We start from the raw sequence: 13526 nt of genomic DNA on the forward strand, positions 1-13526 counted from the left end.
GGATCACTAATAAAAATATGTTGTGTATTGTTTTTACTTTTTATGTAACAATTAATAAAAGATAATTACAGGTGTTAGGGCTACAGAATGGAGTGAGGCATAGTTCTCTGCCCTGGGGGAGCACTCAAGATGGTGCTCTATTCAGTTAGTCACCCGGTAACCTGGCACCTTCCCCTCCTAGCTCAGATAGTCCTTTCTTCTGTAGAGACTGAGATCTGCCCAGGTGCTTCCTCATAGCCTTTCCACTCAGGAAGAGAGAGCCTGGTAGAAGTCGATACTTGGAGCTGTCCTGGGAGAATCCCTGAGCAGCTGTGTCTAGGCTGCTTCTGATCTGTAACAGAAGATGGCAGGGGCTGTGGGTAGACCTGGACCAGACTCTAGAAACCAGATACCCCAGGCTTCTGTCCAGCTTTGTCTGAGCTCTGTGTTATCATTAGTTCCTAATGGAAACAAGACCCTTGCTGACACCCGGGGGACTCAGATCCATTTCCCCAGCGGAGCAGTGTGTCGGGCCTGGGAGAGAGATAGCCAGCCTTCCGCCCCCCGGTCCCCATGTCCACAGTCAGCCTGTGTGCTGTGTAGTGCCAAACAGTGAGCGCTGGTTATGTAGTTATGGCTTTGTTTCTTCCGTCTCTTCCGTCTGCAGGGGAACATCTTGCCAAACCCAGCTCTTCCCACCGTGAGCCTTCCCAACAGCCTCCTTGCGCCCTCTGCATCCCCGTCCCTGGACCCCACAGACGGGCAGGCTTGTGAACGCACTCCCCAGACTGTGGACCCGTTTATTCAGCCTGCAGACTTTGGTCCCTCTGAGCCACCACTGAGTGTCCCACAGCCCTTCCTCCCCGTCCTCACTATGACCTTGCTTTCCCCTGGCCCTGCCCCGGCACCTGTCCCAGCGCCACTGCCCTTGGTTTCTCCTCCTGCCTCTACTCTGAGCCCTTCAGCTCCACCAGCTTTCCTGTCCCCACAGAAGTTCCCCGGGGTCAGCAAGTCGACCCCTGTAATCACCCACACGGCCTCGGCCACTCTTACCCACGATGCTTCTGCCACCACTTTGAGCCAGAGCCAGGGTCTGGTTATCACAGCCCACCACCCAGCCCCCTCGTCGTCCCCCTGCGGCCTGGCACTGTCACCTGTACCCCAGCCACCAGCTGCGGGACCTCCCCAGCCTCATTTAACCTTTATACACCCCAAACCTGTGTCCTTGACTGGCGTGAGACCCAAGCAACCCCCCAAAATAGTGCCTGCTCCCAAACCTGAGCCTGTGTCCTTGGTGTTGAAGAACGCCCGCATTGCTCCAGGTGAGGTGGGTCAGCGTCTGCCAGGGCGGCCTGGGGTCAGTGGTTCCCTTCCTCAACGGCTTTAAATCCGTGACACCTCCCTCCCCGTTTAAATGGAACAGAGCAACATGGATAATTCAGCGTGCAGTCTGTCTCTCCGTTCTGTATGTTTAAACATTGGTCTAGTCTTGACCTGGGTGTGGTGACTCATACCTGGGAACCCAGCACTTGAGAGGCTGAGGCAGGAAGATTTGGGGTTTGAGGCCAGCTGAGGTGCATGGTGAGCCCCAGGCCAGCCAGGGCTGTATAATGAGACCTTGTGTAAAGAAGCTCAAGTTGGGCTGGCGAGAAGTCTCAGCAAGTAAAGACACTTGCTGCTAAGCCCGGCGAGCTGAGTCGGATCCCCAGGGTCCGCGTGGTGAAAGGGGAGAATCGGTTTCCACACGTGGACCATGACACGTGCACAGCCCCCCACACACACACACACCACAGAGTGAATAAAATAGAACCTGAAGTAAATAAAGATGGGAACTCGGCGTGAAAACGCGGTTTAAGAACGCATGGTCATGGGCAGCTCTCCCGAGGGATTGTAGTGGGACTCTTTCAAGAAAAAGGCACAAAACTGTTCCAGATGCCCTGGGGCTCTGTCCGCCTGCCCCTTGGTAAGGAGCCGCATGCTTCACTAGCAGGGTATGGGATGCCCGGGTTTTCCTGGCCGTCTGCGGCTCAGCGGTTTGGATGGTAGCAGCTCCAGGACCAGCCCCTCACTTGACCTCTCTTCATCCCCGCAGCCGCCTTCTCAGGCCAGCCGCAGAAGGTGATCATGACGTCAGCCCCTCTGAAGAGAGAAGGGATCCTGGCGTCTACTGTGTCCCCATCCAACGTGGTCATCGCCTCTGCTGCCATCACCAGGGTAAGGAGAACCAGCCGAGGCAGGCCTCGGGGTCCGTCCCTCCCTGTGAGGCCTGTTTGTGTGGCTCTCAGCCAGTGTCCATGACCTCTCTCCTGTGTCTCCACAGGCTTCTGGAGTCACAGAGTTCCTCAGCCACAGCACAAGCAGCCAGCCTACCCCCGTCTCTCGGCTCTTCTCCCCGAGTACAGTGCAAGACGCCCTGGTGAAGGGCGAGCAGGCCCCACTTCATGGGGGTAGTCCCCAGGTCCCTGCCACGGGCTCTAGTAAGTAGTCTCCATTCTCCTGAGTGGGCCGGTTGGGGCTTCATGGAGGAAGGAAGCAGCTTGCTCCGGGTGGGGAGGCCGGCCATTCACAGGCTCCCGGAATCAAGCCTGGCCTACAGAACCTTCAGTCTGCACAGACAGGCTGGGGAAACGCTTACTGGGCATCAGGGTAGCTGTAGCCGCACGAGCAGAACAGGTACGCGGGGTGGCAGGTGTCCATAGCAGGGGGAGCTGGCACACTCAGGTAACCACACTCAGAAGGCCTGGCTCAGAGCTGCCGGTTCCATGCAGAAAGGGACTGCAGATGCCCGTCAGCAGTCAGAAAACTCGAGCCTGGGATGGCTGTAGCTCTGAAGCCAGCAGCAGGCTCGTCACCCGGTACCATCTCCCCTAGTCTCTAAACCACTGCGGATCTGTAGCCATTTTTATACCTCACAACTGAGAACAGTCAGGACCGTACCGGTTTTGCCTAGTGGCTTGCGGAGTCAGAAGGTCAGGGGCTGGAGGGGCTGGACATGAGTGTTGGACTGCAGGTAAAACGTGGGTTCCTTCCGGTGCCGTACTGGGGAAGGAGCTAGAAACAGTGTGCACATCCTGGGCAAGCAGTCTCTCACTGGGCTTCACTGTAATGCCTTCTCTCCTTTGCTAAAACCGTGGCTGCTTCTCAGCGTCTTACCCACGAGGATAAGGAGGGGCTTCCAGCTAAGAGGGGTGCACCTGTCCAAGGGCCGGTTTTGAAGAAGGAGACGCTTCAGTCTGGAAAGATAGAGACTCAAGAGACAGGAGTCAGGTTTCTCAGATTATCCAGGGAAGAAGGGAAGCCGGCCTGGCCTGAGGACTGCAGGGTGTGACCTTGAGAGCCATGCACTGAAGCCGCGTAATCTAGCAGAAAATGGCTTAGCTGGGAGCATCGGTTAGAACCAAGTGAAACAGGCCAGGGAGGTTCTAAAGGGACCTAGGAAATGGCACCAAGGGACACCAGTGGGTGGGACATGAACCCGTGGGGGTCACAGCAGAACTCCGGTCTAGTCTGTGTGGGTCAGAAGGTGGTATACTTTCATTTAACGTTTTCAGAGCGAGTGAGAGGAAGAATAAGAACGTATGTGTAGAACTGAACGAACAAAAATAAAGAAGATGCCAGTGTGCTGTGGGTTAGGATCTATTGCCGTAGAAACCTGTGAGGGCCCCTGGCTGCCCTGAGGCAGCAGTTTAGGGACTGGGTTAGCTGTTCAGCCCTTCCTCTGAGCAATTGCTGACACCTGGTTTGGGGGAGCATTCAGTCATGTTCCACATCTAACTTGCCTTGGAAACAAGAAATCCCCTTTGGGATATGGGGAAGGGTATCTCCACTCTTCTCCCTGGGGTAGCCATAAAAGGTTCAGAATGGACTTGCGCGAAGTCCCCCTGGTTGGTGAGGACCGCTGTGGGGCCAGGACAAAGAAGCCTCCCTTCTTATTTTTCCAGTCCCCTCTCCCAAGGATTTGCCTGTTAAGAGAACTTTTTCCTCAGGCCGTGAATGTCCCAACTCAGGGCAAGCCTCGCCCTGCCCGTCCGAGCAGAGTCCCAGTCCTCAGTCTCCCCAGAACAACCGCTCAGGGAAACCCACAGACCCCAAAAACGTGGCTGCGTTAAAGGTATGGCTTCCTTCTCTCGGGTCTTGGTTCCCTTGGTGGATGGGGAGGAAAAGGAGAGCCACAGATCCAGCTGGTGTTGCGAACCCAGGAACACCAAGAGTAAATTGACCGACCATTTCCCATCCCACCACAAACCCATGAAGATTGGGGCCTGTTCAGAGCTCTGGGTGCGCCCCGTGGCCAGAGACCAACACCATGCCCTCACGACACAGTAGGGTACATGCCACCTTGGCCACACCAGTTGGAAGTGGGACTGTAAGCACTGGCTGTGGAGACGCAGCATCGTACGTCTGGCTGCCTGGACATGAGCACGTGCTGCTTCCCAGGCCCTGAGTCCTGCCCACTCCTGCTGACTCCTATTGGAGCTTTTTCAGCCATCTGCCTCTCCTGCGTAGTTGTCTGGCCCCGGCTTGTCATGTGCCCCAAGACACCAGTCTTTCTCCAGCTGCTCAGCGTTACGTTGGGCAGTGAGGAGGGACCCGTGGCCCGTGCAGGCCTGGCCTGTGTCTCAGTGACCACTTGATCCCCACAGAACCGGCAGAAGCACATCTCGGCTGAACAGAAGAGGCGTTTCAATATCAGGATGGGCTTTAACACCCTCAACAGTTTGATCTCCAATAATTCCAAGCAGGTAAGTTACCCGCGAGCGGCAAGGTGGCGTGATAGCGCATCTCTGCTGGGTGCCACTGCCCAGCTAAGTCCTGCCACCCCCCCAGACCAGCCATGCCATCACGCTGCAGAAGACCATGGAGTACATCACCAAGCTGCAGCAGGAGCGGATGCAGATGCAGGAGGAGGCCCGGAGGCTTCGGGAGGAAATCGAGGAGCTCAACACCACCATCATGTGAGGTTCCACTTGATGCCCCCCCCCCTGCATTTCTGTGTCTTAGGCAGAGGCGACCCTTGGTGGCCTTTGCTGTCGTCATCGAAGCAGTTTAGCTTCCTGTCCCGTCCCCCCCCCCGTCCCCCCCCCCGTCCCCCCCCTTCCCCCCCCCCCCCCCCCCCCCCCCCCCCGCCGTCCTCTGCCATCACCTGCCCCAGAGCATCCTTGGCAACTGTTGTTTCAGCTCCTGCCAGCAGCTGCTGCCTGCCACAGGGGTCCCTGTCAACTGCCGCCAGTCGGACCACATGAAAGACATGTTTGAGGAGTACGTGAAAAGCAGGATCCTGCAGAATTGGAAGTTCTGGATTGTATCCTTGGGTTCCCTGCTCTTCCGCTTCCCCAGTAGACAGTGCTCTCGGGCACCCCTTGAGGAGAGGTTCTCACAGTTGTCAGTTCAGGACTAGCAGTGCTGATTTCTGTCTCAGGCAGAGAAGGTTCAGGGTGGCCCTAGGGGCTGGGGCGCCATCCAGGGGGCTTTGCTGGAAGTGGGGGTGGGTGGCCTGCTTTACCCTCCAGGCTTTGTCAAACAAAGGCAGCGAGATAACTGAAGAGGAGCCAAGTGAGAAGGGAGGGACCTGACAGCCAGCCCAGGCCCCTCAGTGACAGAGAGGGCGGGCCCTACCTGCCATGACAGGTGGAGACCAGGGCTTACTGAATTATTACTGAGGGGCCAGTCCCCATGTGGTGATGTGTTTTGTTTCTTTTCTTGTTGTTGTTACTCTTCAGATTTGGGGGGGGGGGGGGGTAATTATTTTTTTAAGTGTATGTGTGTGTGTGTGTATGTGTGTGGTGTGTGTGTGTATGTGTCTGTGTGTGTGTGTGTATGTGTCTGTGTATGTGTGTGATGTGTGTGTGTGTGTATGTGTGTGTGTATGTGTCTGTGTGTGTGTGTGTCTGTGTGTGTGTGTGTGTGTGTGTGTGTGTGAAGTACCTGCAGAGTCTGAAGAGGGTGTTGGCCCCTTGGAGCTGCAGTCATGCTGTTGTGAGCCTCTTGACAGGGGGGCTGCTCAGGGTGGTCTTGAACTCCTGAACGTAAATGATCCTCCTGCCTCAGCCTCCCAAGTAGCTATAGGCAGGGTTTGAAACCTGTTCCCTCAGGTTTTTCCTGCCTTTGTGTCCCCTGGTCTTGAGTGTCACAATAAAGCATGTCCACCCAGGTGCCAGGACCTGTCTTCTGGCCAAGGCTGTTCTGATCTCAGCCTTCAAGATGGCAGCATTGTTGTTACAGGCCGGTTCCTGCCTGTCTGCTCTGAGCATCGTCAGCTTGTGTGGCAGGTCGCCTGCGGCATAGGACAGTCACTGGAAAGCGAGAAAGCGTGGTGAGGGAGTGTGTGTACTTGAGGGGCCAAGCTTGTATGTGTTTTGTTTGCTTGCTGGCTTTTGAGGCGGTCTCGATTGTAGTGCGGGCCGGTCGGGAACTCGTTCTGTGGTGCGGTAGGTACCGCACATCCTCTTCCTCTTGAGCGGACTGCCGTGCCTGCGCTGTATTTATGTGAGGATGAGACTCGAGGCCCCACACACTGTCTAGGTAAGAACTCGACCAGTGGTCCGCAGCCTGACTCGAGGTGGCCGACAGCAGCCTGAGTCCCTGACTGGCTGCTCTCTTCCTTTCCGCCATTAGTGGGGCCTCATGACGTAAGGAATGTGTCCGAACTGCTTCAATAAAATGACACATTCTTCATTTTCAGGCCAAAGTGGGTACTGTAGGCATCAGAATCAGGAAAAACAGTTCTGTCTCCACTGGGCCCATCCCAGGATCCTTTGGGAGCTCTGCAGGAAGTCATGAGCCGGGAGGCTGCGGACAACACAAAGTCAGGCCCGGCTCCAGACAGACACTTTGCTTTTGAGTGTTGTGCCGTTCATGTTCCTGTCAGCCTGCGTGGCCTCTCTGTCCACACAGCTGTCTCCTGTACCTGACTGACCTGTGGTCTCCTGTTCACCTCATGGTGTTCACCCCTGTACCAGGCTAAGGAAACTTGCTTTTCTGCCTTCTGTCTACTCAAGGGCAGTCACAGTAAGAACAAACTGTGGAATCGCAGGGTGGGCACACCTTGCCTAGCAGTAACTGGCCTGCCCCTTCCTCTGTCTGGTCAGCTCTCTGTAGGCAGTTATCTGCTCTTTCTGAGGGAGGTCGGCAGGTAAGCCTGGCCTGCCGCAGCCTCCTATCTCTGCCCGTGTGCTCCTTAGCCCTCCTCCTCGGTTCGCCTTTTCCTTAACCCGAGTCCTGCAGTTCAGCATGATCATCAAGCCACTGTTCGAGTCTTTCAAGGGGATGGTGTCCACCAGCAGCTTGGAGGAGTTTCACCGGACGGCGCTCTCCTGGCTGGACCAGCACTGCTCTTTGCCTGTCCTCAGGCCAAGTGAGTGTGGAACAGCAGAGTCTGGGACTTCACGCCCTCCCCTGGGCAGTGCTGAGGGGAGGGTAGACCCCACTGCACGCAGCCAGGCCAGAGGCCCAAGGACATGGGAGGATCCTAGACCAGAAGAGCTGTTGGCGCCCGCGTGGGTCCCTGAGCGCCTCTCAGCAGGCCTGCAGTCTAATCAAATCCAGCTTAACATTTATTGAGTATTTGCTATTTGCCGGACTCTGCTGTAGGTGAACTGGGTGTTTCCTTACCTGATTCCGTATTTAGTTCTAAAGCCACAGCCATCTCTTGACGTTGGAGGTTCAGTAGTGGAGCAAGCGCACTCGGGCAGCAGCTGTAACGGCGCAGAGTCCTTGGGCTCCGTGCAGCCCCTGCTGGATCTGGAGGCAGCATGTGGGGCGGGGTCCGGAATGGCTCCGTCTCCTTTCCTTGCTGAGCTCTGGCCTCATCCTTGATGCTTGGGAATGAATTCACTACTTAGGGACACACGGGTGAGGTTTTCATCCTGTCGCTTGACCCTGTGTCCCAGGCTAACTCCGGCCTCCTCTCTCCACAGTGGTACTGAGTACCCTCCGGCAGCTGAGCACCACCACCTCCATCCTGACAGACCCGTCCCAGCTGCCAGAGCAGGCCTCAGAGGCTGTTTCCAGGATGGGCAAGAGACTGGGGGAATCGTAAGCATAGTTGGCATGTGACTACATGAGATGCCCGAAGACCCCCGTCCCCGTCCTGACACATCACCTCAGGGCTGCCCGTGACTCCAGTGGCCCACTGCCCCGTCAGGATGCTGTGCTCAGGTCTGAAGCAGGTTTGGGCCTGCCCACAGCAGTATCCCATCTTGGGAACCCTTGCTGTGACCTCTCACTCAGTGACCTCAATCACCAGTCTCCCCTGCATTTGGGGTGGCCCAGACAAAGGGAAACATGGCTGTTCTGCTCCTCCCCTCCTGGTGGCCTGTTGGGGGCCAGGGCCAGCAAGTGCCAGACAAGAAGACAAAGCCCGTTCCTGCAGGTGGCCGTCATCCGGGGTCCCTCAGAAGTCCTTTCTTGAGACTTGGAGACTGGCCCTGTCACATCGCTGTCTACTTGTGCTCCTCTGGCCACCCCTGCACACTTTCTGGCCTCTGTAGCAGCAGTGAAGTCTCCATCTCTTGCTACCCTGGCAGCAGCTGACCCTCTGGGCTGCCCTTCTGACCTCTGCAGAAAGGAAGGCGCCTCTTCCCTGGTGTCTTCTATTGAAGGGAAATCTTCTTCCCAAGCCCTGAGCACACATGGGAAACTGGCTGTGGGGGCCAACTGGCCAGGTGACGGTGCAGGCATGCACAGCTGCTCTTCCGGCTCAGGAACCCTCCGGGCGGTGTCCGTCCACTGTGTCTCGGCTCTGCCTGGCATTGCAGTCACCGTGACGATCCCAGCGTTGCCAGGGACGTGGCCCAGCTGAGGCCCTCCCGTACCTGTTCCCCGCCCTCTTCCACTGGAAGCTGTGGAAGAGGCGGAAACACTCCGGGGTCAGTCCCACTCTTGGGTCGAGCGTTCGCAGGTCACACTCCATGATGCTGCTGTCATCCTCGTCATTTCATCTGAAGTTTGGGAGCTCCAAACCAGGACAGTCCTCAGACCAAGATGTCATCGTACGAGAGAGAGAGAGAGAGAGAGAGAGAGAGAGAGAGAGAGAGAGAGAGAGAGAGAGAGAGAGAGAAGGAGAGAGACTGACCCATCTTGTGTTAGGAGGAAGAGACAGAGAGCTGATGGCAGCGTGCCAAGAGTCAGCCCTGGAAGCTGGCTCCAGGCTAGATGGCCAAGAGCTGTGCCCAGATTTGGACCGGCGAAGTTTGGAGGGTGACCCGTGTCTGAAGGTTCCAGTGCCCCAGTGTGTGTGTTCCAGTTGGTAGAGACAGGGAGAGGTTGGGGAGGGCGCCCTTGACCCTCACCCTTCTCTTGGCTGCCTCTGAGATGCTGCAGGCGGTGAGGTGCCCTCTCCAGCACTCAGGGAGCCCAGTCCAGGGCACCTCCGGGAAGGATGTGCGTTCGTCCTGCTGTGACACGGAGAGCAGGCAGCGGGGTTCTTAGACCGCCCTGCCCCTCCTCCCCATGCGGCCTGTCCTGAGGGGACCACGCGAAGAGGGGAGCCCAGGATGTTCCCTGAAGTTGTGACCCACGGGAGCCTGCTGAGGCCTGAGGCCTGCCCTGGACTGTAGGTGGAGAGAAAGAAAGGGCAGGGCTGCCGGCTGCGCCGCCATTGATGCGGTGAGCCCGCCATTGATGCGCTGAGCCCCGACGGCATGCTTGCGCCATTGTCTGGTTTCTGTCCTGTTTTGGATAGCTTGGGGGCCCTCCTCAGCCGTCCCCAAAAACGTGTTTACAGGTTGAGGGATGGACACAAGGCACATAGGCTGGACCTTGGACTTTCCACTGGGCACCTGTTCCTTTCCCAAAAACGAGGTGAAATTGTCCTTCAGAAAGCGAAGGCCACTGTGGTAGGAGGAAACTAAACCGCTGCTGTGAGGGCCTCAAGAAGCCCAGCCCTTCCTCCTCCCGGGCCACGGGCCACACCGTGGCCGTGAGGACTCCTTCCTGTTCTCTCCTCCCTTGCTGGGGAGAAACCTTGTTTTTCAAACTCCGTGGGTATAAGATTGGCCCTTTGCTTCTCTTGCCTACCTCTCCATTTTGCTGAGTTAATCTCATCTTGTTTCATCAGATGTTTAAGGCTGTTAGATTGTATAAAACTGGGGGTGAGAGGGGAGAGGGAGGAGAGAGAGAGTGTGTGAGAGTGTGTGAGTGTGTGTGTGTGTGTGTGTGTGTGTGTGTGTGTGTGTCCTGGCAGACTATTAGGTGCATGTTTTTGTTTTGAGTGACTCCACTTCCCTTTTCTTGGTGCTCACTTTTGCCGTGGCTGTGAGGTCACAATGCTTTAAAATCTCCAGGAATGATTCTGCCTTGGAGATTTTTTTGTTTTGAAATCTTGCCTGATGAACCTGGCCAATCAGAGGGTCCTGGCCTTGACTTCTGTCCTGGACACCAAGGTCAGCATTGGACTAGCCAAGGCCACTCTGCTGGGGTCTCCACTGGGCGATGACCACACTGTTGGACCGGGGTTTGTTTACACTTTACTTTCACTCCCATTCCTGCCCCCACTCACACAGAAGAAACTTCAGAATGTTAGCACTTTGGAGAAGAAGAATATTGGCCTAAAAGGAGAAACCACAAAGCCACCTGGGAAATCTCTGCAAGGGTTTCTGTGAAATCTTCACAAGGCATCAGCGCATGTTCTGTCTGTTCTTTCACTATGAGTGGGTGCTGCAGAGGCAGGGTAGCTCCTGCTATGGGGCTTCCTCCAAGTTAACGGAAGGTTACGCACCAGCAGTCACCCTCAGGAGAGACCAGCCATGCTCCTCCAGTGGTCTACCCAGCCCAAAGAACACACTTCAGCTCCAGGACGTGGTGTTCACACACTGGGTCTTGTAGAAGGCTGGAAGTGGCCGGTGAGCGTGAATTCTCATGTGACCCAACCATGAACCTTGGATCTTGTCTGTGTGCTCAGGACCTCTTACCTCCCTGTTAGCCCCACAACGTACATACTTTAAAAATCTGTCCTCCAATCATGCTCTGACTAAGAGTGACAGCCCTCTAGATTCTTAGAAGACATGGCGCCCATTCCCTGGTATAGTCCAGTGGCAGGTGGCATCAGGGCTGCCAGTGGCCAGCAGCCTCTCTTGGGTGTGTTGGCTCCTGTGGCTGCCTGCTGGATCACCTGGCCTCAGCTCCATTCTCGTACTGGTTCTTGTCTTCCTTCCACAGTCAGATCCCTTTCTGTTCATTCTAACCTGGCTCCTCGAGGCTCAGTCCTGCTACCTGAGGCCTCCTAAGGGAGCCTGGGTGTGTGGGGGCCTCCCCTTTTTCTCTCCTGAGTGTAGAAATGGCCGATACCTAGATGCTAGGGCACAGTTGCAGCCCACCAGTGTGTATGTATGGGACTTGGTTTCCAGTATCATCGTGTAGTCTGTTGGCGAGGTGTGCGGACAGTGAGACTGGTCAGTCGCCCAGAATGCCAGTGTTGCCGAGAGGTGCAGCCTTGGCCTCAGGCCCCTGTTGCCCTGCAGTGTTTCAGAGGACCTGTTCTGGGTCTGTGCATGTCTAAAAAGAAAGGGGCAGTTAGGGTGCCGTGGAAGAGCGTGACGCTCAGGGCATGTGTCAAGTGTGTTCCTTCAGCGCTCACCTTGGCCAGGAGATACTTAACAAGTTTTGAGATTTTCGTTTGGTTGGTTTTTGGTTTTTCGAGATAGAGTTTCTCTGAGTAGCTTTGGCGCCTGTCCAGGAACTTGCTGTGTAGCCCAGGCTGGCCTCGATCTCAGAGATCTGCCTGCTTCTGCCTCCCGAGTGCTGGGATTAAAGGAGTGTGCGCCACCACCGCCTGACCAGGTTTTGTGATCTTAAGTCCCATGGACAGCTGGTGGGAGATGCCAGGAGTGTGAGAGAAGCCTTAGGAAACAGTCCCTGTCCCGTGCCTCTTGAGATGTGGGTGAGAACAGGTCAGCTCCCAGCTCTTTCTGAGGAATGGGCCTCGCTGTTCACCAGATAGGACTGTCTGCTTGTCAGAGCTTGTAAGACTCAAGCTTCTGGAAAGAAAAGGGAACTTTCCACAGTGAATGTTAACGTGTGTGTGCACGCGCACTTGCTCAAGCCTGTGTGTGTGTGCGTGTGTGTTTACTTAGTGGAATTTTATTTTTGTGAAATTCCTTTCCAGTTGTTTAGCAGAATTCACCTGTATCTCCACGCCAAACTTTGGTTCCCCGGTTATAACCCAAGGCATAGTGAATTTGGAATTCCTTTGGGATTCCTGGTCTGGCATTCTCCAGAGCTGAGATTGTAGAGGGGAGGGAAGACACTGACGTTTTATACATTTCCTAGTTTACACCTGTAGGTTAAAAGGTCCCTTGGCCTCAGCCCGGCTGTGTCTCTCTTGAGGGGGTCTGGTTCCCACCCCTAGGCACTTTTCGCCTGGGTCTTCGCCCTGTAGAGGGAAAGCGGGCTTGTCTGCCTGCTCTAGTGCCCCGGCTGAAACAACACGTCCCCCTCCTTCAGGTTCTGCGAGTTTCAGCTTCTGTGCACAGGCTGAGTGTCTGCTGTGTGCTTTGGTGATGGTACAGGGCTGCTTTGAGGAGGCAGCTGCGCCTGGGTTAGGGTGGGGTCCACTTAATCCAGATTCCCTGGGACTGCTTCCCTGAGCCTGGTCCTCTGGATGCCCTGCTGCTGACAAGCACGTTTCCACCAGCTGTACCCAACACTACAATGCATTTTTAAAACTATATTTGCATCTAAGACAATAAAAAAAACTTATTTTTTTTTTTTTGGAAAGCTTGTTCTGTGTGACCTTCAATGCTGCCCATCCAGCTTTGGAGGAGGGAGGGATGACGTAAGGCGATCAGAGCCATGTGATGTCCTGGCCGTCAGGCTCTCTGCAGCCTGAGGAGATGAAAATTCAGCCGGGATGTAGGTAGATGGAGTGGGTAAGCAGGAGGATTCTAGAGGTGTGTCCTAGAAGATGATAGTCCTATCATGCAGAGAGAACTGAGGACAACTGGACATGGTGAGTCCTGCCTGTGAGCTCTTACACCCAGTGGCACTCTGTGCCCATAGTGTACATTACTATTAGCATGGCCTACACTACCAACAGCTTTAAAAGGGTTCCAAGCCAGGCTAATGACCAAGGACACAGTGAGTCCCCTTGCTGACTGTTGGCCCAGCACCACAGACAGAATACTGAAACGTTGACCACTAGAGATGGTCCCTCCATTCAGTGCTAAGAAGATTCCGGTCATCTCTGTTTAGATTGGAAGCTTCTCTCGATCCCCACCAGCCTCCCAAGTTGTTCACCTCAACCTGACTGCTCGCACCTGGACAGAGTGGCCAACAAGAGCCAGCCTCTGGGAACTACTGGCTTTTTTCATGAGGTAACGGCCTAGATCTGAATCTGTTTACCTGAAACTCTGTGAGCTAATATACACTCTTGTCAAATCTTGTCAAAACGCCACACCTCCGAGGAAAAGAAAAAAATCCATGGCATGAAGCAAGCTGTTGGGTCTTGAGACCTGGAGGCCTTCCAGAGAAAGATGAGTGCTGCGTAGGCCCGTTAGCCGGAAGGACCTTGGTTTCCACTGTGCTACAGGAGGGCTGGCTGCTCTGTTCTT

At 55.4% G+C, this 13526-nt stretch overlaps 1 protein-coding gene across 1 annotated transcript in view; it reads left to right on the forward strand.

Moving 5' to 3' along the window:
• The window catches only part of Mlxip (MLX interacting protein), a 61144-nt gene extending 48451 nt beyond the window's left edge, over nucleotides 1-12693 (forward strand). Inside the window, exons 9-17 of the mRNA XM_006970722.4 lie at nucleotides 647-1301; nucleotides 2072-2193; nucleotides 2300-2456; nucleotides 3966-4090; nucleotides 4623-4721; nucleotides 4807-4934; nucleotides 5158-5281; nucleotides 7204-7333; nucleotides 7896-12693. Coding sequence (XP_006970784.3) covers nucleotides 647-1301; nucleotides 2072-2193; nucleotides 2300-2456; nucleotides 3966-4090; nucleotides 4623-4721; nucleotides 4807-4934; nucleotides 5158-5281; nucleotides 7204-7333; nucleotides 7896-8017 — 1662 coding nt within the window. The 3' untranslated portion in view covers nucleotides 8018-12693. The remainder of the gene's footprint in view (nucleotides 1-646; nucleotides 1302-2071; nucleotides 2194-2299; nucleotides 2457-3965; nucleotides 4091-4622; nucleotides 4722-4806; nucleotides 4935-5157; nucleotides 5282-7203; nucleotides 7334-7895) is intronic.
• Nucleotides 12694-13526: the final 833 nt, after the last annotated feature.

Source organism: Peromyscus maniculatus, chromosome 23 (assembly GCF_049852395.1).
Source record: "Peromyscus maniculatus bairdii isolate BWxNUB_F1_BW_parent chromosome 23, HU_Pman_BW_mat_3.1, whole genome shotgun sequence".
Classification (NCBI taxonomy): domain Eukaryota; kingdom Metazoa; phylum Chordata; class Mammalia; order Rodentia; family Cricetidae; genus Peromyscus; species Peromyscus maniculatus.